This window comes from Gobio gobio, assembly GCF_949357685.1.
Source record: "Gobio gobio genome assembly, chromosome: 23".
NCBI classification, from domain to species: domain Eukaryota; kingdom Metazoa; phylum Chordata; class Actinopteri; order Cypriniformes; family Gobionidae; genus Gobio; species Gobio gobio.
The window spans coordinates 24200161-24216047 of NC_137119.1; the positions used below are offsets into that span (position 1 = coordinate 24200161).

At 37.5% G+C, this 15887-nt stretch overlaps 1 protein-coding gene across 18 annotated transcripts in view; it reads right to left on the reverse strand.

Annotated features, from left to right (window-relative positions):
- Positions 1–3370: 3370 nt before the first annotated feature.
- relch (RAB11 binding and LisH domain, coiled-coil and HEAT repeat containing) overlaps positions 3371–15887 on the reverse strand; it is a 71277-nt gene continuing 58760 nt past the window's right edge. For all 18 annotated transcript variants that reach the window (XR_013815649.1, XR_013815650.1, XM_079805785.1 and 15 more), the window contains 5 exons: positions 14442–14580; positions 14108–14224; positions 10837–10925; positions 10458–10528; positions 3371–4004 (listed from right to left, as the gene is read on the reverse strand). Coding sequence is in view for 16 of the 18 variants with exons in the window: in XM_079805785.1 (XP_079661911.1) it covers positions 3884–4004; positions 10458–10528; positions 10837–10925; positions 14108–14224; positions 14442–14580 (537 nt within the window). In the remaining 2 variants the exon portion in view is untranslated. The remainder of the gene's footprint in view (positions 4005–10457; positions 10529–10836; positions 10926–14107; positions 14225–14441; positions 14581–15887) is intronic.

Genomic DNA, 15887 nt, shown 5'->3' on the forward strand with positions numbered 1-15887 from the left:
GAACACCTGAATTCAATGATTTGGAGGAGTGTTCAAGAGACAAGTGGTCCTCGCTTTTTATTTATTTTATGACACGAATGTTCAAATATACATGATATTGGGTACTGTTCTCTCAGTTCACTGTATTTACTGTTGGAGTGTATCCAAAATAATACTTTTGGCAATAAAGAGTATTTCTTGAATCATAATTTGATTGGACAGTCAAATGTTAAAACCTGTTATGCAAAATAGGATTAAACATATTTTTTTAATACAATAGTAGCCTATACTGCTGTTTAAAAATATGGGAGTGTGTACTGTGCAGAATTTAATAAGTGAGTTTGAACATAGCCTCTCTTTTATGGTAAACAGATAAAAAATGACTCATTCCGCACTACACAAATTTTCATCCAAACAAATAATTGGTTGTGTAAAACAACTCAAATGATGTGTGGATATTTTACAACGTTTCAAACAAGGCTTATCCTGTCTGATTTTATAACCGTTTTATTAAAAAGTTGGTGTAAGTAAATATTTAATTGGACCTATTCACCTTATTTTTAATGTAGCGGGCACAGACATTTTTACTTGAATGCACAAGGCTTGTTTTTTTAGTTGTACAAAGATGTTTGATATGCTGCTTACAAACTGGTATTTATTATTGTAATTTTAGATACAATCATAAATTCATGCACAAACAGCTTATTACTGTTTACTATGACAACCTCCATATTTTGTGCATTAAATGTTTTGTAGGCACCTGCCTTTTCCATTAATTTCCCCTGCAAAATGCACATTCACCTCAAGCTCATACTTGCAGATATTCAAGAGTTACTAAATCCTGTTTTTGACAGCCCTGTAGAACATGTAACTGATAAGGAAACAGAGACTTGTAAAACTTCCTGGTCCAGGACCTCAAAACCAATCTGGAGAAAAAGTGCAGAGGAATAAGATATAGTTAAACGATAAATGTTTCAGATTAAACTAATGGTCCACTAGTGTGAGCAGAAGGACACTCTATTTAATGTTAAACTGTGAAATGTTTGCCTGTAATTCTTATCTTGCTTTAACTGTCATCTCATAATTGCTCACTTGGCATCTGTCTGATTGGGTAAATGGGGCAGACAGTCAGGCTTTCGGGACATAGGTGGGGGTGTTGAAAGATTGCCAGAAGTTTCACTAATTCACCATCCTCTCGCTTTCAAGCACAAAGCTGCCGTGTCTGTTCCTTTAAGCCACCGCTGCCTGCTTTGAATAACAGTCATCAGTAAAGCTCGAGGGCATGTTTTGGCATCCATGCGCTCTCCTCCATGCACCTATCGCACCATCCCACATGCAAATCAGGTGCTCAATTCCTGGAGGCTTTTCAAAGCTGCTATGTCAAGTCAGTTGTAGAGATGTCATAATAGACTGATTGTTCTAGTCTGAAAACAAAAACAACACAATCAACCCAACCTGATGTGAATATGTTATGATTTCTTAACTCAAATTCATACTGATATTTTAGGGGGCATAGTCAAAAAAAAGTCCAGGTGATGCATGATATCCTGATATTATAATGAAGGGAAAAAAAGTTTAATTTAAGATGCTTAAAAAGAAAACCGTAAAAAGTAGTTTGGTATAATCTTTCATCATTTTGAGAGAAAAACAAGTTTCACTGCTTTTTAAAATTGCAAAAACTTGCCCGCCATTTCAAAGCTGTGTGGTGCAAACAACATAAAAGCATTCAACAGGAAATTACATCACTGAGAGGGCATCTTCAGACCCTCATGACTGTGTCAACGTCAGCAAGTCTCTTAAAATATAAGTAAATATGGAAGCCATTTCCACAACAAACGAACAAATGTCATATTTTGGTTAATCATAATCGACAAACTCATAAAATGTCAACATTGACAAATTGAAATTAGATAAAAAGTCCAAAATATGACAAAAGTTCGAAACGATTAGACGCAAATATATTTTTAGATAAAAAGTAAAAATTATGAGAAAATCATTTGACAAAAGTAGAAATTATAAGATACTCATTTATAAATGAGCTAAAAGTTGAAAATAACAAGTCAAAATTATGAGATAAAAAGTCAACTGTCTAATTATGAGTCAGTTATGACATTGTCATCTAATTTTGACTCCTTATAATTATACTTTTTTTGTAAATTGATTTTCTCATAATGTAAACTTGATTTTGTATTTTTAATCTCTTGACTTATCTTATAAATTCCATCTTTTATGCCATAATTTTGATTGACCAACGCATGATTCTTTTTCTTATGTGGTGGAAAAGGGCTTCTATATTTGTCATTGTTTTACCATGTTCTCTGCTTTAACCAGAGCCATCGCCTACATTAACTCCATTCCCTGGAACAAGTGAGTCCAGGCCAGTCTGCCATATCAACCAGCAAATAAATACAATTGCTATTTTGTTGTGGCGGGGTAAAATGCATCCTCACACCAGTAAAATATATATTTGATTCACACAGAAATATGCCGGTGCTTTTAAGCTTTCGGAGAGGAACACAGGCTGAACCTGGCACTCTCCAAATCCCTTCGTTTTATAATTTGCCATCAAAGTGGTCGCATATTGGCCAAAACTCAAAGCCTTTTAGTTCCTGCTTTCGGTCTTGTTATGCACTCAGTCAACAGCACAACAGGAATAAAAACACGGAGGCAGAATGTTCCCGTGGTTTTAGGCAGCCACTCTCTCCGGGTTTGGAAGTGTTCCTGACGTCTGACTCACAATCCTCTTCAACTCTTGCCCTGCTCTCATGAGTAACTTATCCCTGCTGATGAAATTTCCATATACTACAGTACATCGGCTCCAAATCATGCGCAGGTCACCTCGTGCTAAAGAAAATATTTTATGCAAATACAAGCAGTTTTTTTAACTATTAATTGCAAGAAATAAAATGTTATGCTTGTGATAAGTATAAGGGTAAACACACAAGTTAAAGATTAAAATGAATATGCAAATTTCGTTCTCCTTCAGTCAATAAATGATTCCTGCACAAAGGCTTCTGTAGAACCCAGCCAGTATTTTCTCCCGCCAACTGCTGACCATGTGATCAAGAGGCCCTTGAACTTTGAAACCTTTTCTCCAAATGTGGAAGAAAAACAAGCCCATGTCTTTGTAGTTCAAGTTTTTTTGTGTGTTGGTTTTCAAGGCCATGCGTTTATTGTAGTAACACCTGTCGAAGTTTAAAATATGTATCTGCGAGCCGTGTATAAACTGATATGAACCTCTGAGTCAGATGACATGAGGAACAAACAATGTGCTACTGATTTGCTGTATGAGAAGTACATAAGTGCAGATTTATTATGATTGCCGTCGAGCCAGATGTCCGAGAAAGCACAGAATCATCTAAAAGAGAGTTCAAGAGACAACACACAGAATCAGAAGTACATAAGTACACAAGTGGTCCTCGCTTTTTATTTATGTTATGACACGAATGTTCAAATATACATGATATTGGGTACTGTTCTCTCAGTTCACTGTATTTTACAGTTATTTACTGTTGGAGCGTATCCAAAATAAGAGAAACAAAACCCCGGACAATTTTACACACTTATAGAAAATTTTCTCCAGAGTCACAGCAACACATAAAAGACAACGAGACAAGGAAGGAATCATTGTTTTGATTTCATAAAGTTCACATTGTCAAAAAAACCAAAACAAATGTAGTGATGTAAATAAGCCTCTGAAATAAAATCGAAATAAAAGAAGAAAAAAAAAGGAAAACATTGAAACATGAGTGCAAATTTCTTTGGAGGCTGGAATAAATTTAAGACATAAATATGTTAAAAATACAGCCTATCAAATCAAAGACGAACAAAAGAAAGGCAGACGATTGACTTCAAGTAGGAGATCCCAGAAAGTGGAGGATCATGGGAAACACCCAAGCAGCTCTCATTTCTTTCTCTGGAAAACATTAGCCAGCATGGCACCCGAGGTGGTCAGCTGGCCCATCTTACTTAGAAACTTGGTTTTCGCATCCTCGCCCACCAGACTCGCTGCAATGGAGATGGACCTGAAAGGGGACAGCACAGCATTCAAAGGTTAGAAGAACATCCACCCACTACTCAAGATTGCTTAAGCACCGGGCGCTGAGAGGGACAAACTGGCAAGGATGATACACCGTGTCCTAACCAGATGTGACACGTCACCCTGATAAAAGGTATCTTTTCCATGTTAATCAGAGTTTTTGTCCTAACCAGCCACAACAGAAAATGCTGAGCGACAGGGAATTCTATTTTAGAAACGGTTTTTATTTCTTCGACTTTGTGGCTGGAACAACATACAAAGTATGACAATCTCAGGTGCTGATTATGTGTTTTAATTAGTTCAAAGATTTTGAATATCTTTATCATAAAAGTGACAATGGATAATTCACCTCACATCTTGGAAATAAATAAACAAACAGGTGTATTCTATGACAAAAATAGTTTCAGTCACTCAGTACATATTTTTAATAATATTATAATTATGAATTTGATTATGTACTTATCAATTTTGTTGCGAGTCCAGTGCGCTTGCGGAGAAAGCTCCGCCCACATGCTCTTCTGATTGCCTGTGATTTGTCATAGTAGTGTTGCGTCTGGTGTGGACGAGTGTTGTCACAATACCAAAATTATGACTTTCGATATGATACCTGACTAAAATACCTCGAGTTACTGATTCGATACCATAGCAAATAACTAAAACAGTAAAAATAATTGAATAATATGACCAGTAAATAAAATAAAATTCCTAAATTTTAAACAATTAAAAAAAAAAAACTAAAAACCCATTGTTGTTAAAAATAAGCAAAGATGCAAATTACTGACAATATGACAAATACAATAAGATATAAATAAAAAAAACAGTGCTTTTTCAATTTTTCAGGCTACAGTAGGTTTGTTAAACAATAGCATTCAAGTGAGAAATTACATAATCAAATAAATAATCTAATATATAAAAAAACATTGCATAGTCTTCACTCTATAAATGAACTATACATTGATACAGCTCTTATTAGAATGCTGTCATTCTTAAAGTACTAGTATTAATAAAATGTGGTATCTTACCATTTGTAATGGCAGAGTATCGCAATCTCTTAGTCTTTATAGTACCGGAATATCGTGCAACACTAATGTGGACAGAAAAATTGCTTGTTGCTGGAATCTTATCGCATCACGTCTGGTTAGGACACAGTGTTTTTTTTTCAGTGACACAGTGGAGTTTTACAATAGATTTGGTAAGTTTAATTGATGTTTTTTATTAATCAGTTCAAACAGTCCATTTTAATTTAATTCATTCTTAATTCAACTATTCATTTGTATCCTCACTCTCTGGCCCCTATTTTAACGATCTAAGCGCATGGTCTAAAGCGCAAGTGCGCTTAGGGCGACGCCGTCCGAATCCACTTTTGCTAGTTTAAAGGGTTGGTTCACCCAAAAATGAAAATTATGTCATTAATGACTCACCCTCATGTCGTTCCACACCCGTAAGATCTCCTTTAATCTTGGGAACACAGTTTAAGATATTTTAGATTTAGTCCGAGAGCTTTCTGTCCCTCCATTGAAAATGTATGTACGGTATACTGTCCATGTCCAGAAAGGTGATAAAAACATCATTAAAAGTAGTCCATGTGACATCAGTGGGTTAGTAAGACGTAAGATGCTGCTGACGTGTTGTCTGGTAACATCTGAACATCTGGTAACATCTGTCACCAGATAACACGTCAGCAGCGTCACTGCGGAGTCGTGAACGCGGATTGACAACAGACCCGGAAGAGAAGACAATGCTGAATAAAGTCGTAGTTTTTGTTATTTTTGGACCAAAATGTATTTTCGATGCTTCAAAAAATTCTAACTAACCCACTGATGTCACATGGACTACTTTGATGATGTTTTTATCACCTTTCTGGACATGGACAGTATACCGTACATACATTTTTAATGGAGGGACAGAAAGCTCTCAGACTAAACCTAAAATATCTTAAACTGTGTTCCGAAGATGAAAGGAGATCTTACGGGTGTGGAACGACATGAGGGTGAGTCATTAATGACACAATTTTCATCAGGGGCGGTTCTAGACCCTTTTTAAGGTACTTCTGCCCCAGCCCCCCTAAAAAATGTGTGATTAACCGTTAAAGCATATGAAACTGGCGGGAGGCTTCGGCTTCGTCCCGTCTTTTAGTCAGCGTGTTCTTCAATCCGCAGCGGCGCTGAGCAGAGCGCACGTCAGAAGCAGAGGTGTGTGCGTTCATCTGAGCCTCATTGGTCTGTCATCGCTCGTCAATGTCAAAATATTCGAGAAAACCAATCAAATCAGAGTAGGCGGGCTTTATGTTCACAGAATCTGCTGAGGCTAAACGCGAATTTTAGCAGCACGACTCGACGTCAAGTGAGAGTAATGTAAGCTAAGACTCTGCTTCTTTAAGTCAGAAATGTTAAACAAAGACAAAAATATTCAGGCAAATGAATAGCCTACACTTTTGTCTAATTTCGCCAATTTGAATTGAAAATAGGCCAATGTGATTCATAATGTAATGAACAAACAAGAAATATTAACAAAACCGTTTTCTTCAGATTAGGCATAAGATTAATAATGATTGTGTACATATTGTAAATTAATATTATTCCATTTGTAGCCTTCAGTAAATCAATAAAAAAGCTCAGCTATTTCAGCCTGTAGCCTTTTGGGCATAAGATTAGTAATGAATGTGTTTATTTTGTGAATTAATTTAATAAACTTAAAACTTTAATAAACAGTAAATTAACGTGTCTAAGAAAAGTATTCATAAAACATATAAATATCAGTATGTTAATATGTAAACCATATTTACTTTCTCCTCTGACGAAAATGGAAAAACTATATCAGTTAAAGCTCAGTGTTAGGAGGGGAAGAGACTGGGCAAGATAAAAACAGAGAAAAAAGAGAGATGTGGAGATAAGAAAGACAAATAATCTACTGCCCAGTGACATGGTTTTCAAGCTACTGTTATCTAATTTTTTGGCCTTCAGAACATCTTAAAATGCACATATGTAAATCAGAGAAATAAACATTTTCTCGGGGGAGCTTTATAAGTATTACTAAACAGCCATCCTATGGATATGCATGTTAGTAAGCTACTAGTTAATAGCGCAATTTGGACCCTAAACTACCCTCACTGGGGGCTAAGCCCCCCTAAAATGAAAATCCTAGAACCGCCCCTGATTTTCATTTTTAGGTGAACTAACCCTTTAACAATGGGAAAAATGGTCGGGGGGCCCAGCACATGGTCCAAAAGGGTTGTCCCTATTCTCTTGATTAGTAATGGGTGTGTTTTGGCCATATCTTGCAATAAACCAATCAGAGTCTCATCTCCCATTCCCTTTAAAAGCCAGTTGCGCTCTCACCATGGTGGATTCACTATTTACATGGTGGAATTTGCGAGCGGAAAAACTGAATGCTTCTCTAGCAAGGAAACGGATCTGCACGTAATTACTGCAAAATAGGTAGGCTAATTAAATTCTGATACATGCAATGACTATCCATTATATGACATGTAGGCATTTTATGTACACAATGTATGCACGTTGAGCACCAACCTATAGGCGCATATTACTAACACGCCCTTTAAAAAACACAAAACATACTGCGCTATTGACTTTAGACCAGGTTTCAGTTGTTCAATGGCGCAGTCCATTTCATTTGCCTCAAAATAGTACCGCGCCAACAATGCGCCTGAACACACCTCGTTTTCAGACCAGCATGCCCATGGGCAAACAGATGCATTTACTATTTAAACAACGTGGCGCAGGACGTGAAAATGATAACGTGCCCTCTGCATGGCATTTGGCAAATATTAAAATATTTCTGTAAAAATAACACTATTTATTGTTATATTGTCAATTTAAATATATAAATAAAATATCATGCTTTCCTGAAATGATTTAATGCAAAACATGATTTGATTACAAACAAATCACGTTTTGGAAAGTTTCTTATGTTCACCAAAACAAAACAAATAAAAATAATACTGACATATTATTCATTTAAAACAACTATTTTCTATTTGAATATATGCATGTACACTCACCTAAAGGATTATTAGGAACACCATACTAATACTGTGTTTGACCCCCTTTCGCCTTCAGAACTGCCTTAATTCTACGTGGCATTGATTCAACAAGTTGCTGAAAGCATTCTTTAGAAATGTTGGCCCATATTGATAGGATAGCATCTTGCAGTTGATGGAGATTTGTGGGATGCACATCCAGGGCACGAAGCTCCCGTTCCACCACATCACAAAGATGCTCTATTGGGTTGAGATCTGGTGACTGTGGGGGCCATTTTAGTACAGTGAACTCATTGTCATGTTCAAGAAACCAATTTGAAATGATTCGAGCTTTGTGACATGGTGCATTATCCTGCTGGAAGTAGCCATCAGAGGATGGGTACATGGTGGTCATAAAGGGATGATCAGAAACAATGCTCAGGTAGGCCATGGTATTTAAATGATGCCCAATTGGCACTAAGGGGCCTAAAGTGTGCCAAGAAAACATCCCCCACACCATTACACCACCACCACCAGCCTGCACAGAGGTAACAAGGCATGATGGAGCCATGTTCTCATTCTGTTTACGCCAAATTCTGACTCTACCATCTGAATGTCTCAACAGAAATCGAGACTCATCAGACCAGGCAACATTTTTCCAGTCTTCAACTGTCCAATTTTGGTGAGCTCGTGCAAATTGTAGCCTCTTTTTCCTATTTGTAGTGGAGATGAGTGGTACCCGGTGGGGTCTTCTGCTGTTGTAGCCCATCCGCCTCAAGGTTGTGCGTGTTGTGGCTTCACAAATGCTTTGCTGCATACCTCGGTTGTAACGAGTGGTTATTTCAATCAAAGTTGCTCTTCTATCAGCTTGAATCAGTCGGCCCATTCTCAACCATGCCACGCTCAAAATTGCTTAAATCACCTTTCTTTCCCATTCTGACATTCAGTTTGGAGTTCAGGAGATTGTCTTGACCAATACCACACCCCTAAATGCATTGAAGCAACTGCCATGTGATTGGTTGATTAGATAATTGCATTAATGAGAAATTGAACAGGTGTTCCTAATAATCCTTTAGGTGAGTGTATATATTTTATTCATGTGATGGCAAAACTCAATTTTCAGCGATATTACACTAGTCTTGATGTCACATGATCCTTCAGAAATCATTCTAATATGCTGATTTGCCATTCAAGAAACATTTCTTATTATTATCAATGTTGAAAACAGTTGTGCTGCTGAATATTTTTGTGATTTTTCAGGATTATTTGTTGAAAAATGTGCAAGTTCATGCAACTGCAAGATGACACATAATTATTGTTGATGAATAGAAGATTTTAACACCACCTCTGTTTTATGATCACACCCAAATGTGGTTAAAAACACAAAAAGTAGACTTTATGTACTAATAAGCATCACAGCTATATACCCAACATGTCTTGCTCTCTAAAACATGTTCCCCCTAAACAACCCTGCTTAGATGTCACTCACCCAACTAACTAAATATAAAAAGAACCTGGAAAACTCATGGCAGAACAACCTACACTGCCTGTGAGAGGCAGATTCAACTGATGTATCATGAGTTGTCGTGACAGTCGAAATGATAGACTTCACTGCAGTTATAAAGTTCAAACATTTATAAATATCTCACAGAGGCATGGAACAAAACCACTGGAAGCGTTGCTAAGACACGACTGTCAAATTAAGACGACAAGTGCTGTTTACGATCAAGCCACATCTTTAAGTTAAAGGTTTTAAAGAGTGCCACACGTGTTCGCAAGCTGGGTACGTTTCATTTTGGAAACCCACAGTTAGAAAGAGCCCTTAGCAAGCAAAAATCTGACTGTACATACCCTCTCACTTCTTCATTACATCTAGAGTCATTAAACCCTTCAAACTTGCACACTCAAGCAAATAAAAATCAATTTCCTGCATATTGTTTTACCTTTTATGTAAGAAAAAAGCCCAAATTGGAATGGAAAAATGAGATAAATAAGTGAATTTAGCTTTACACGGATGCTTAAAGTGTAATACGAAGCTGCCATGCCATTGGTCGACAAGCACAGCATGAATGGAGCGGGTTTGCAATAATCATGTGGCTAAGCCAGTGGCCTGCAATGCCTGACGGGAACTATCCTAGCAGCGGAGAGACTGAGTCAAACCCAAGCTGAATGCAAACAGATAAATTAAGGACATTAGCATGCGGAAAGCCTTCCTGAGTACTGTAAGACTGAGGTGTACTTGGGAAGTGTTGTGAAATTAGTTTGTTTTTACTCTGCTACTGAATGAGCACACTTGTTCGCTTGTTGCTTTTTGTGGCCAGGGATTATTTATACCAAAACAGAAGAAATAGACACTGTATTTATTCGATTTTCCCCTTACATGTAGTGATTTGTGGCTCTGTTTACAGTAAATAAGGTGGTGAGCCAACTATGAATAAATAAAAGAGTGCGTCTTCTCACCCTTGTGCCTCTCCAATGCCTTTGTTTTCCACCTTTATTTCACACTCCTTTATCATGGAACTGAGAATAACCTGAAGGACAAACGGGAAAAGGAGGATGTATTCTTAGAGCACTGCTGGGAAGTCTGACATACACACAGACACACACGCACATCAGCTGGATATTACTAGGCAAAGGAAATTAAATAAATAGAAATTGGGTTATATGACATGCAGCGTGAAAAAAAACGTTAAGACGACAAGACCAGACCAGGCTAAGTAAAGGGTCACAATCTTATGGTCTGTATTTAATTAGGAATTATGGGCGGCTGCTGTAGTAATGTCATGTAGACATAAAAAAGAAAAAAATTAGGACATTTTTGAAATGTTTGATGTCATACCTCATGCTCTGGTGAGAGCTGCTCCATATCTGTCCTCAAACATCTCAGTCCAGGGAGGAAATGATTCACCATAAGTTCTTCAGAAATAACTGAAGCCCCAGAGTTAAGAAAAGTCAATGCCAAACATACCTGTAAAAGACGCACATCTTTCCCTTCCACGGTTCAATATGCATTGTTGAAAACTCTGTTCATCCTATGATTAACAATTATTATTTGTTATATACATTTGTTATAAAATAAATAATAACACATAATATAATATATAATAGGATATGGCAATAAAATACATTTTCATGACTATAACCAAAACTTGCTCAAATTAATTTCATTATTTGATACACAACAGCACAAAAATACTAAAACTAAAATAAAACGAAATGAAAATTTCAAAAAGTGAAATGAAATTATATCCATAATGCTGAAAAATATTACATTTTTACTACATTAGCAAATGTGATTTTTATAAAAAAAAATAAAAATAAACCTGTAATTAGGGCTGTTAATCTATCAAAGTTTAATTAAATGAAATACATTAATTATTTTGAATATGTGACAATTAAATCACATGTGACACTGGACCACAAAACCAGTCATAAGGTTTAAATGTTTGAAATTCTGAATAAATAAGCTTTCCATTGATGCGTGGTTTGTTAGGATAGGACAATATTTGGCCGAGATACAACTATTTGAAAATCTGGAATCTGAGGGTGCAAAAAAATCTAAATATTGAGAAAATCGCCTTTAAAATTGTCCAAATGAAGTCCTTAGCAACGCATTTTACTAGTAGTAATACATTTTTGATATATTTACGGTAGGAAATTTACAAAATATCTTCATGGAACGTGACCTTTACTTAATATCCTAATGATTTTTGGCATAAAAGAAAAATTTATCATTTTGAATCGATAAATTATCAATAATAAAAAAGAAAAATCGATAATTTTGACCCATACAATGTATTGTTGGCTATTGCCACAAATATACCTGGGTGATTTATGACTGGTTTTGTGGTCCAGGGTCAAATATACCAATATTTGCTGTGAAAAGAAATTATATCCTTAAAGGGTTAGTTCTCCCAAAAAATGAAAATTAGCCCATGATTTACTCACTCTCAAGCCATCCTAGGTGTATATGATATTCTTCTTTCAGAAAAATACAATCAGAGTTATATTAAAAAATGTCCTGACTCTTCCAAGCTTTATAATGGAAGTGAACGTTGCTCTTTTTTTGAAGTCCATAAAAGTGCATCTATATCCATTATAACTGCTCCACACGGCTCTGGGGGGTTAATAAAGGCCTTCTGAAGCGGAAAAAGTGTAACGCCTCGCGCAGTTTAAAATGCTTACGCTACGTCTGACGAGTGTAACTGGTGTGCAATGTCGTCAGACGTAGCGTAAAAATTTTAAACTGCGCGAGGCATTACACTTTTTCCGTAAACTGAATACAGAAGACGGTCCGCCGGAAGTTAGAATTTTTACTTTATTACGTTTTAAATATGGATATTTTCCTTACACAAACGCATCGCTTCGCTTCAAAAGGCCTTTATTAACCCCCCAGAGCCGTGTGGAGCAGTTATGATGGATATAGACGCACTTTTATGGACTTCAAAAACAGAGCAACATTCACTGCCATTATAAAGCTTGGAAGAGCCAGGACATTTTTTTAAATAACGTCTGAAAGAAGAATGTCATATAGACCTAGGATGGCTTGAGGGTGAGTAAATCATGGGCTAATTTTCATTTTTGGGTGAACTAAACCTTTAATGCAGAGTTAAAAAGAAATGTAATTGACAGCTCTGCTCACAATCTCACTGAACACAAAATGTGTATGAATCATTTTCAAGAGTAACAGGTAATTCAGTTAAATGGCTGTACCAAAACTCCAAATGAATGAAACAACAGACAGTGTTAAAATATCAGCTATCGGTATCTGCTTAAAGCTTCATGATTGATGCACCTCTAATAGAGACCAAACCGAAACAATGACCACCACAAAACTTGATATAAACTGAACCGTGAGAAATCTGCACTGTTAAACCCCTAACAACTACCCATAATGACTTGCACTTTTACAGTGAATACATAGCAGTATACAGCCCACTGATTCAGACTCAACCTCATATTGATCATGTTGCAAAACCTCAAAAAACAGACAGGACGAGGTTTTATAAAACTGCCTGGGGGGCAAGCCACTGCTACAGGGGGGTCTCAACCGTGGCACAGCGCACGAAAATAAAATGAAACAGAGAAAGATGGGGGGAGAACAAGACAAAGGAGCATCTGCAAAGGCATGTATGCTGGGAATCCTGACCAAAGGGCTGGGCTAGGCTCTCTTCGCTCAAACTAACAACATCACAGAGCGTTAAACGACAAATTCTGCCATCCACCCTGCAATTTAGAGTACAAAAATGGCTGAGGTTTATTTTCTTTCTTATCCTGCCAGCGGGATATGCATCATTTTCACAACGTTGAAGCTCTCAGAAGAAAAAAAAATGAGAAAAAAATGAGTGAGAATGCAAATCCAGCTATGGAGGAGACTCATGTCCAGCTCAAATAGTTGACCATCACTCAAAAACGCAAACACAGAGAGAAAGTGGCCACACAGATTGTGTGTTCAGTATCTGTTATTAAGTTGAAACTGGAGGTAAAACTGTGGTTATACTGTGCAAGCTGCCATACGCCACAAAATCAGAAGAGAAACCAGTGAAAAATGGCTTCTGCTCCCAAACATCAGCAGTGGAGGTGTACAGTCCAATTCCACTGTCTATCTGTTTTCAATTTGTAATCAAAATGTTCCCTCTTAGAGAAAATCAGCTCCTGGAAATTTTGGAAATGTAAACCGCTAGGCATTACAGAGGCGCACAAAAGATTAAAAAAAAATAAACAGCTTGATTGATATGTAAAAAAAAAAAGCCTCAAATAGTCATCCAAATAACTGCCCACAGAGTATCTTATGTATACTTTTCCCCAAAATAGCAAGGGTTTGGCAAAATGGCAAGCAACAATTTGATTGGCTGGGTTTCACGCAAACCTGAAGATCTGAAGTAGTATCGATTTTGCGTGAAAAATCATCACAATGAGTAATGTATGATTGTGTGAGCACAGCACTTTTTGAGACAAGAATTACCTGCAAAGCAGACTTCATGCTAATAGTCAAAACCATGCTATGTGAGACAAACCAAAAGGTGATTAGCAGTCAAAACTAGTTCTAAATAGACCGAAACGAGTCTAACTTAGAAATGACGTCTCCTTAATGTGATTATAAAGGATACAACAGCAGGATAAGGCGCTGTACGCCTCAAACAGTTGAGTGGCAATGTCAATTCTTTTACTCTCCACAGTCTGCTGGTTGTTGCACAGAGCCAGTTTGTGCAAATGAGGAAGAACAACTGTGGGGGAAAAAAAAACAGTATGAAAAAAAAAAAAAACCCTATCAACAAAAAAAATCTTCTGACACACTAATGTGTGCGCACAGTCACAGAAGCATGACTGTACTGTTTTCATCACATTACAACACGCAATTGTGTTCTTCTCTGCGCAAATAGTGAAAACCTTTGCATAAGCATGTAATTCTTTCTTTAGTGAATATATAGTGAAGACACTCACATTCATCTCTGAAGCGCGGCTCTGCGTTGGGTCCTACTCTTCCAAATGTTTTGATAATTTCCATGTGCAAAGAATGCTGGTCCTGATACTGGGGGTCTTCCAGAAAAGAGGCTAGCTGCATTTTCACTCTCTCTAGCAGCTAAACAACACACACACACACACACACACACACACATTACACACAAAACAATAAAAAACTATAGCGTCTCTATGCAATTTGTAAACTACAGTGTTTACAAATATATAATAGATTTTTAGCTAACGGCGTACATTTTTGAAATATATAATTTGGCAAAGTCACCTCTGATAACAGATCACTGTAAATTGTAATGTAGACATGCATTTTCTGTGAAGCTGCTTTGAAATGTTATGTATTGTGAAAAGCACTATACAAATAAATGTGAATTGAATAGTGACAATAAATATTTATTGGATATTTAATTCAATTTGTTTTATTTATTTTATGCATTTGGCAGACGCTTTTATCCAAAGCGACTTACAGTGCCCTTCGTACAGGGACAATCTCCCTGGAGCAACATGGAGTAAAGTGCCTTGCTCAAGGACACACTGGTGGTGACTGCTTGGATCAAACCAGCAACCTTCTGCGTATCAGTTCCATGGTTTAACCCACTGGACCACCATCTCACGTTTTATTATACATATATTATATTACACTCACACACTCACACACTCACACACTCACACACTCACACACTCACACACTCACACACACACACACACACACACACACACACACACACACACACACACACACACACACACACACACACACACACACACACACACACACACACACACACACACACAAACACACACAAACACACACACACACACACCTATCAGGCATAACATTATGACCTAATATTGTGTTGGTCCCCGTTTTGCTGCCTAAACAGCCCTGACCCGTCGAGGCATGGACTCCACTAGGTGTGCTGTGATATCTGGCACTAAGATGTTAGCAGAAGATCCTTTAAATCCTGTAAGTTGCGAGGTGGGGCCTCCATGGATCGGACTTGTTTGCTCAGCACATCCCACATATGCTCGATTGAGATCTGGGGAATTTGGAGGTCAAGTCAATACCTCAAACTCGTTGCTTTGCTCCTCAAACCATTCCTGGACCATTTTTGCTTTATGGCAGGGCACATTATCCTGCTGAAAGAGACCACAGCCACCAGGGAACACCATTTCCATGAAAGGGTGTACATGGTCTGCAACAATGCTTAGAAAATTGGCCAAAGCATCACACTGCCTCCGCTGGCTTGCCTTCTTGCGATAGTGCATCCTGGTGCCATGTGTTCCCCAGGGAAGCGATGCACACGCACCTGGCCAACCAAGTGATGTAAAAGAAAACGAGATTCATCAGACCAGGCCACCTTCTTCCATTGCTCTGTGGTCCAGTTCTGATGCTCACGTGCCCACTGTTTT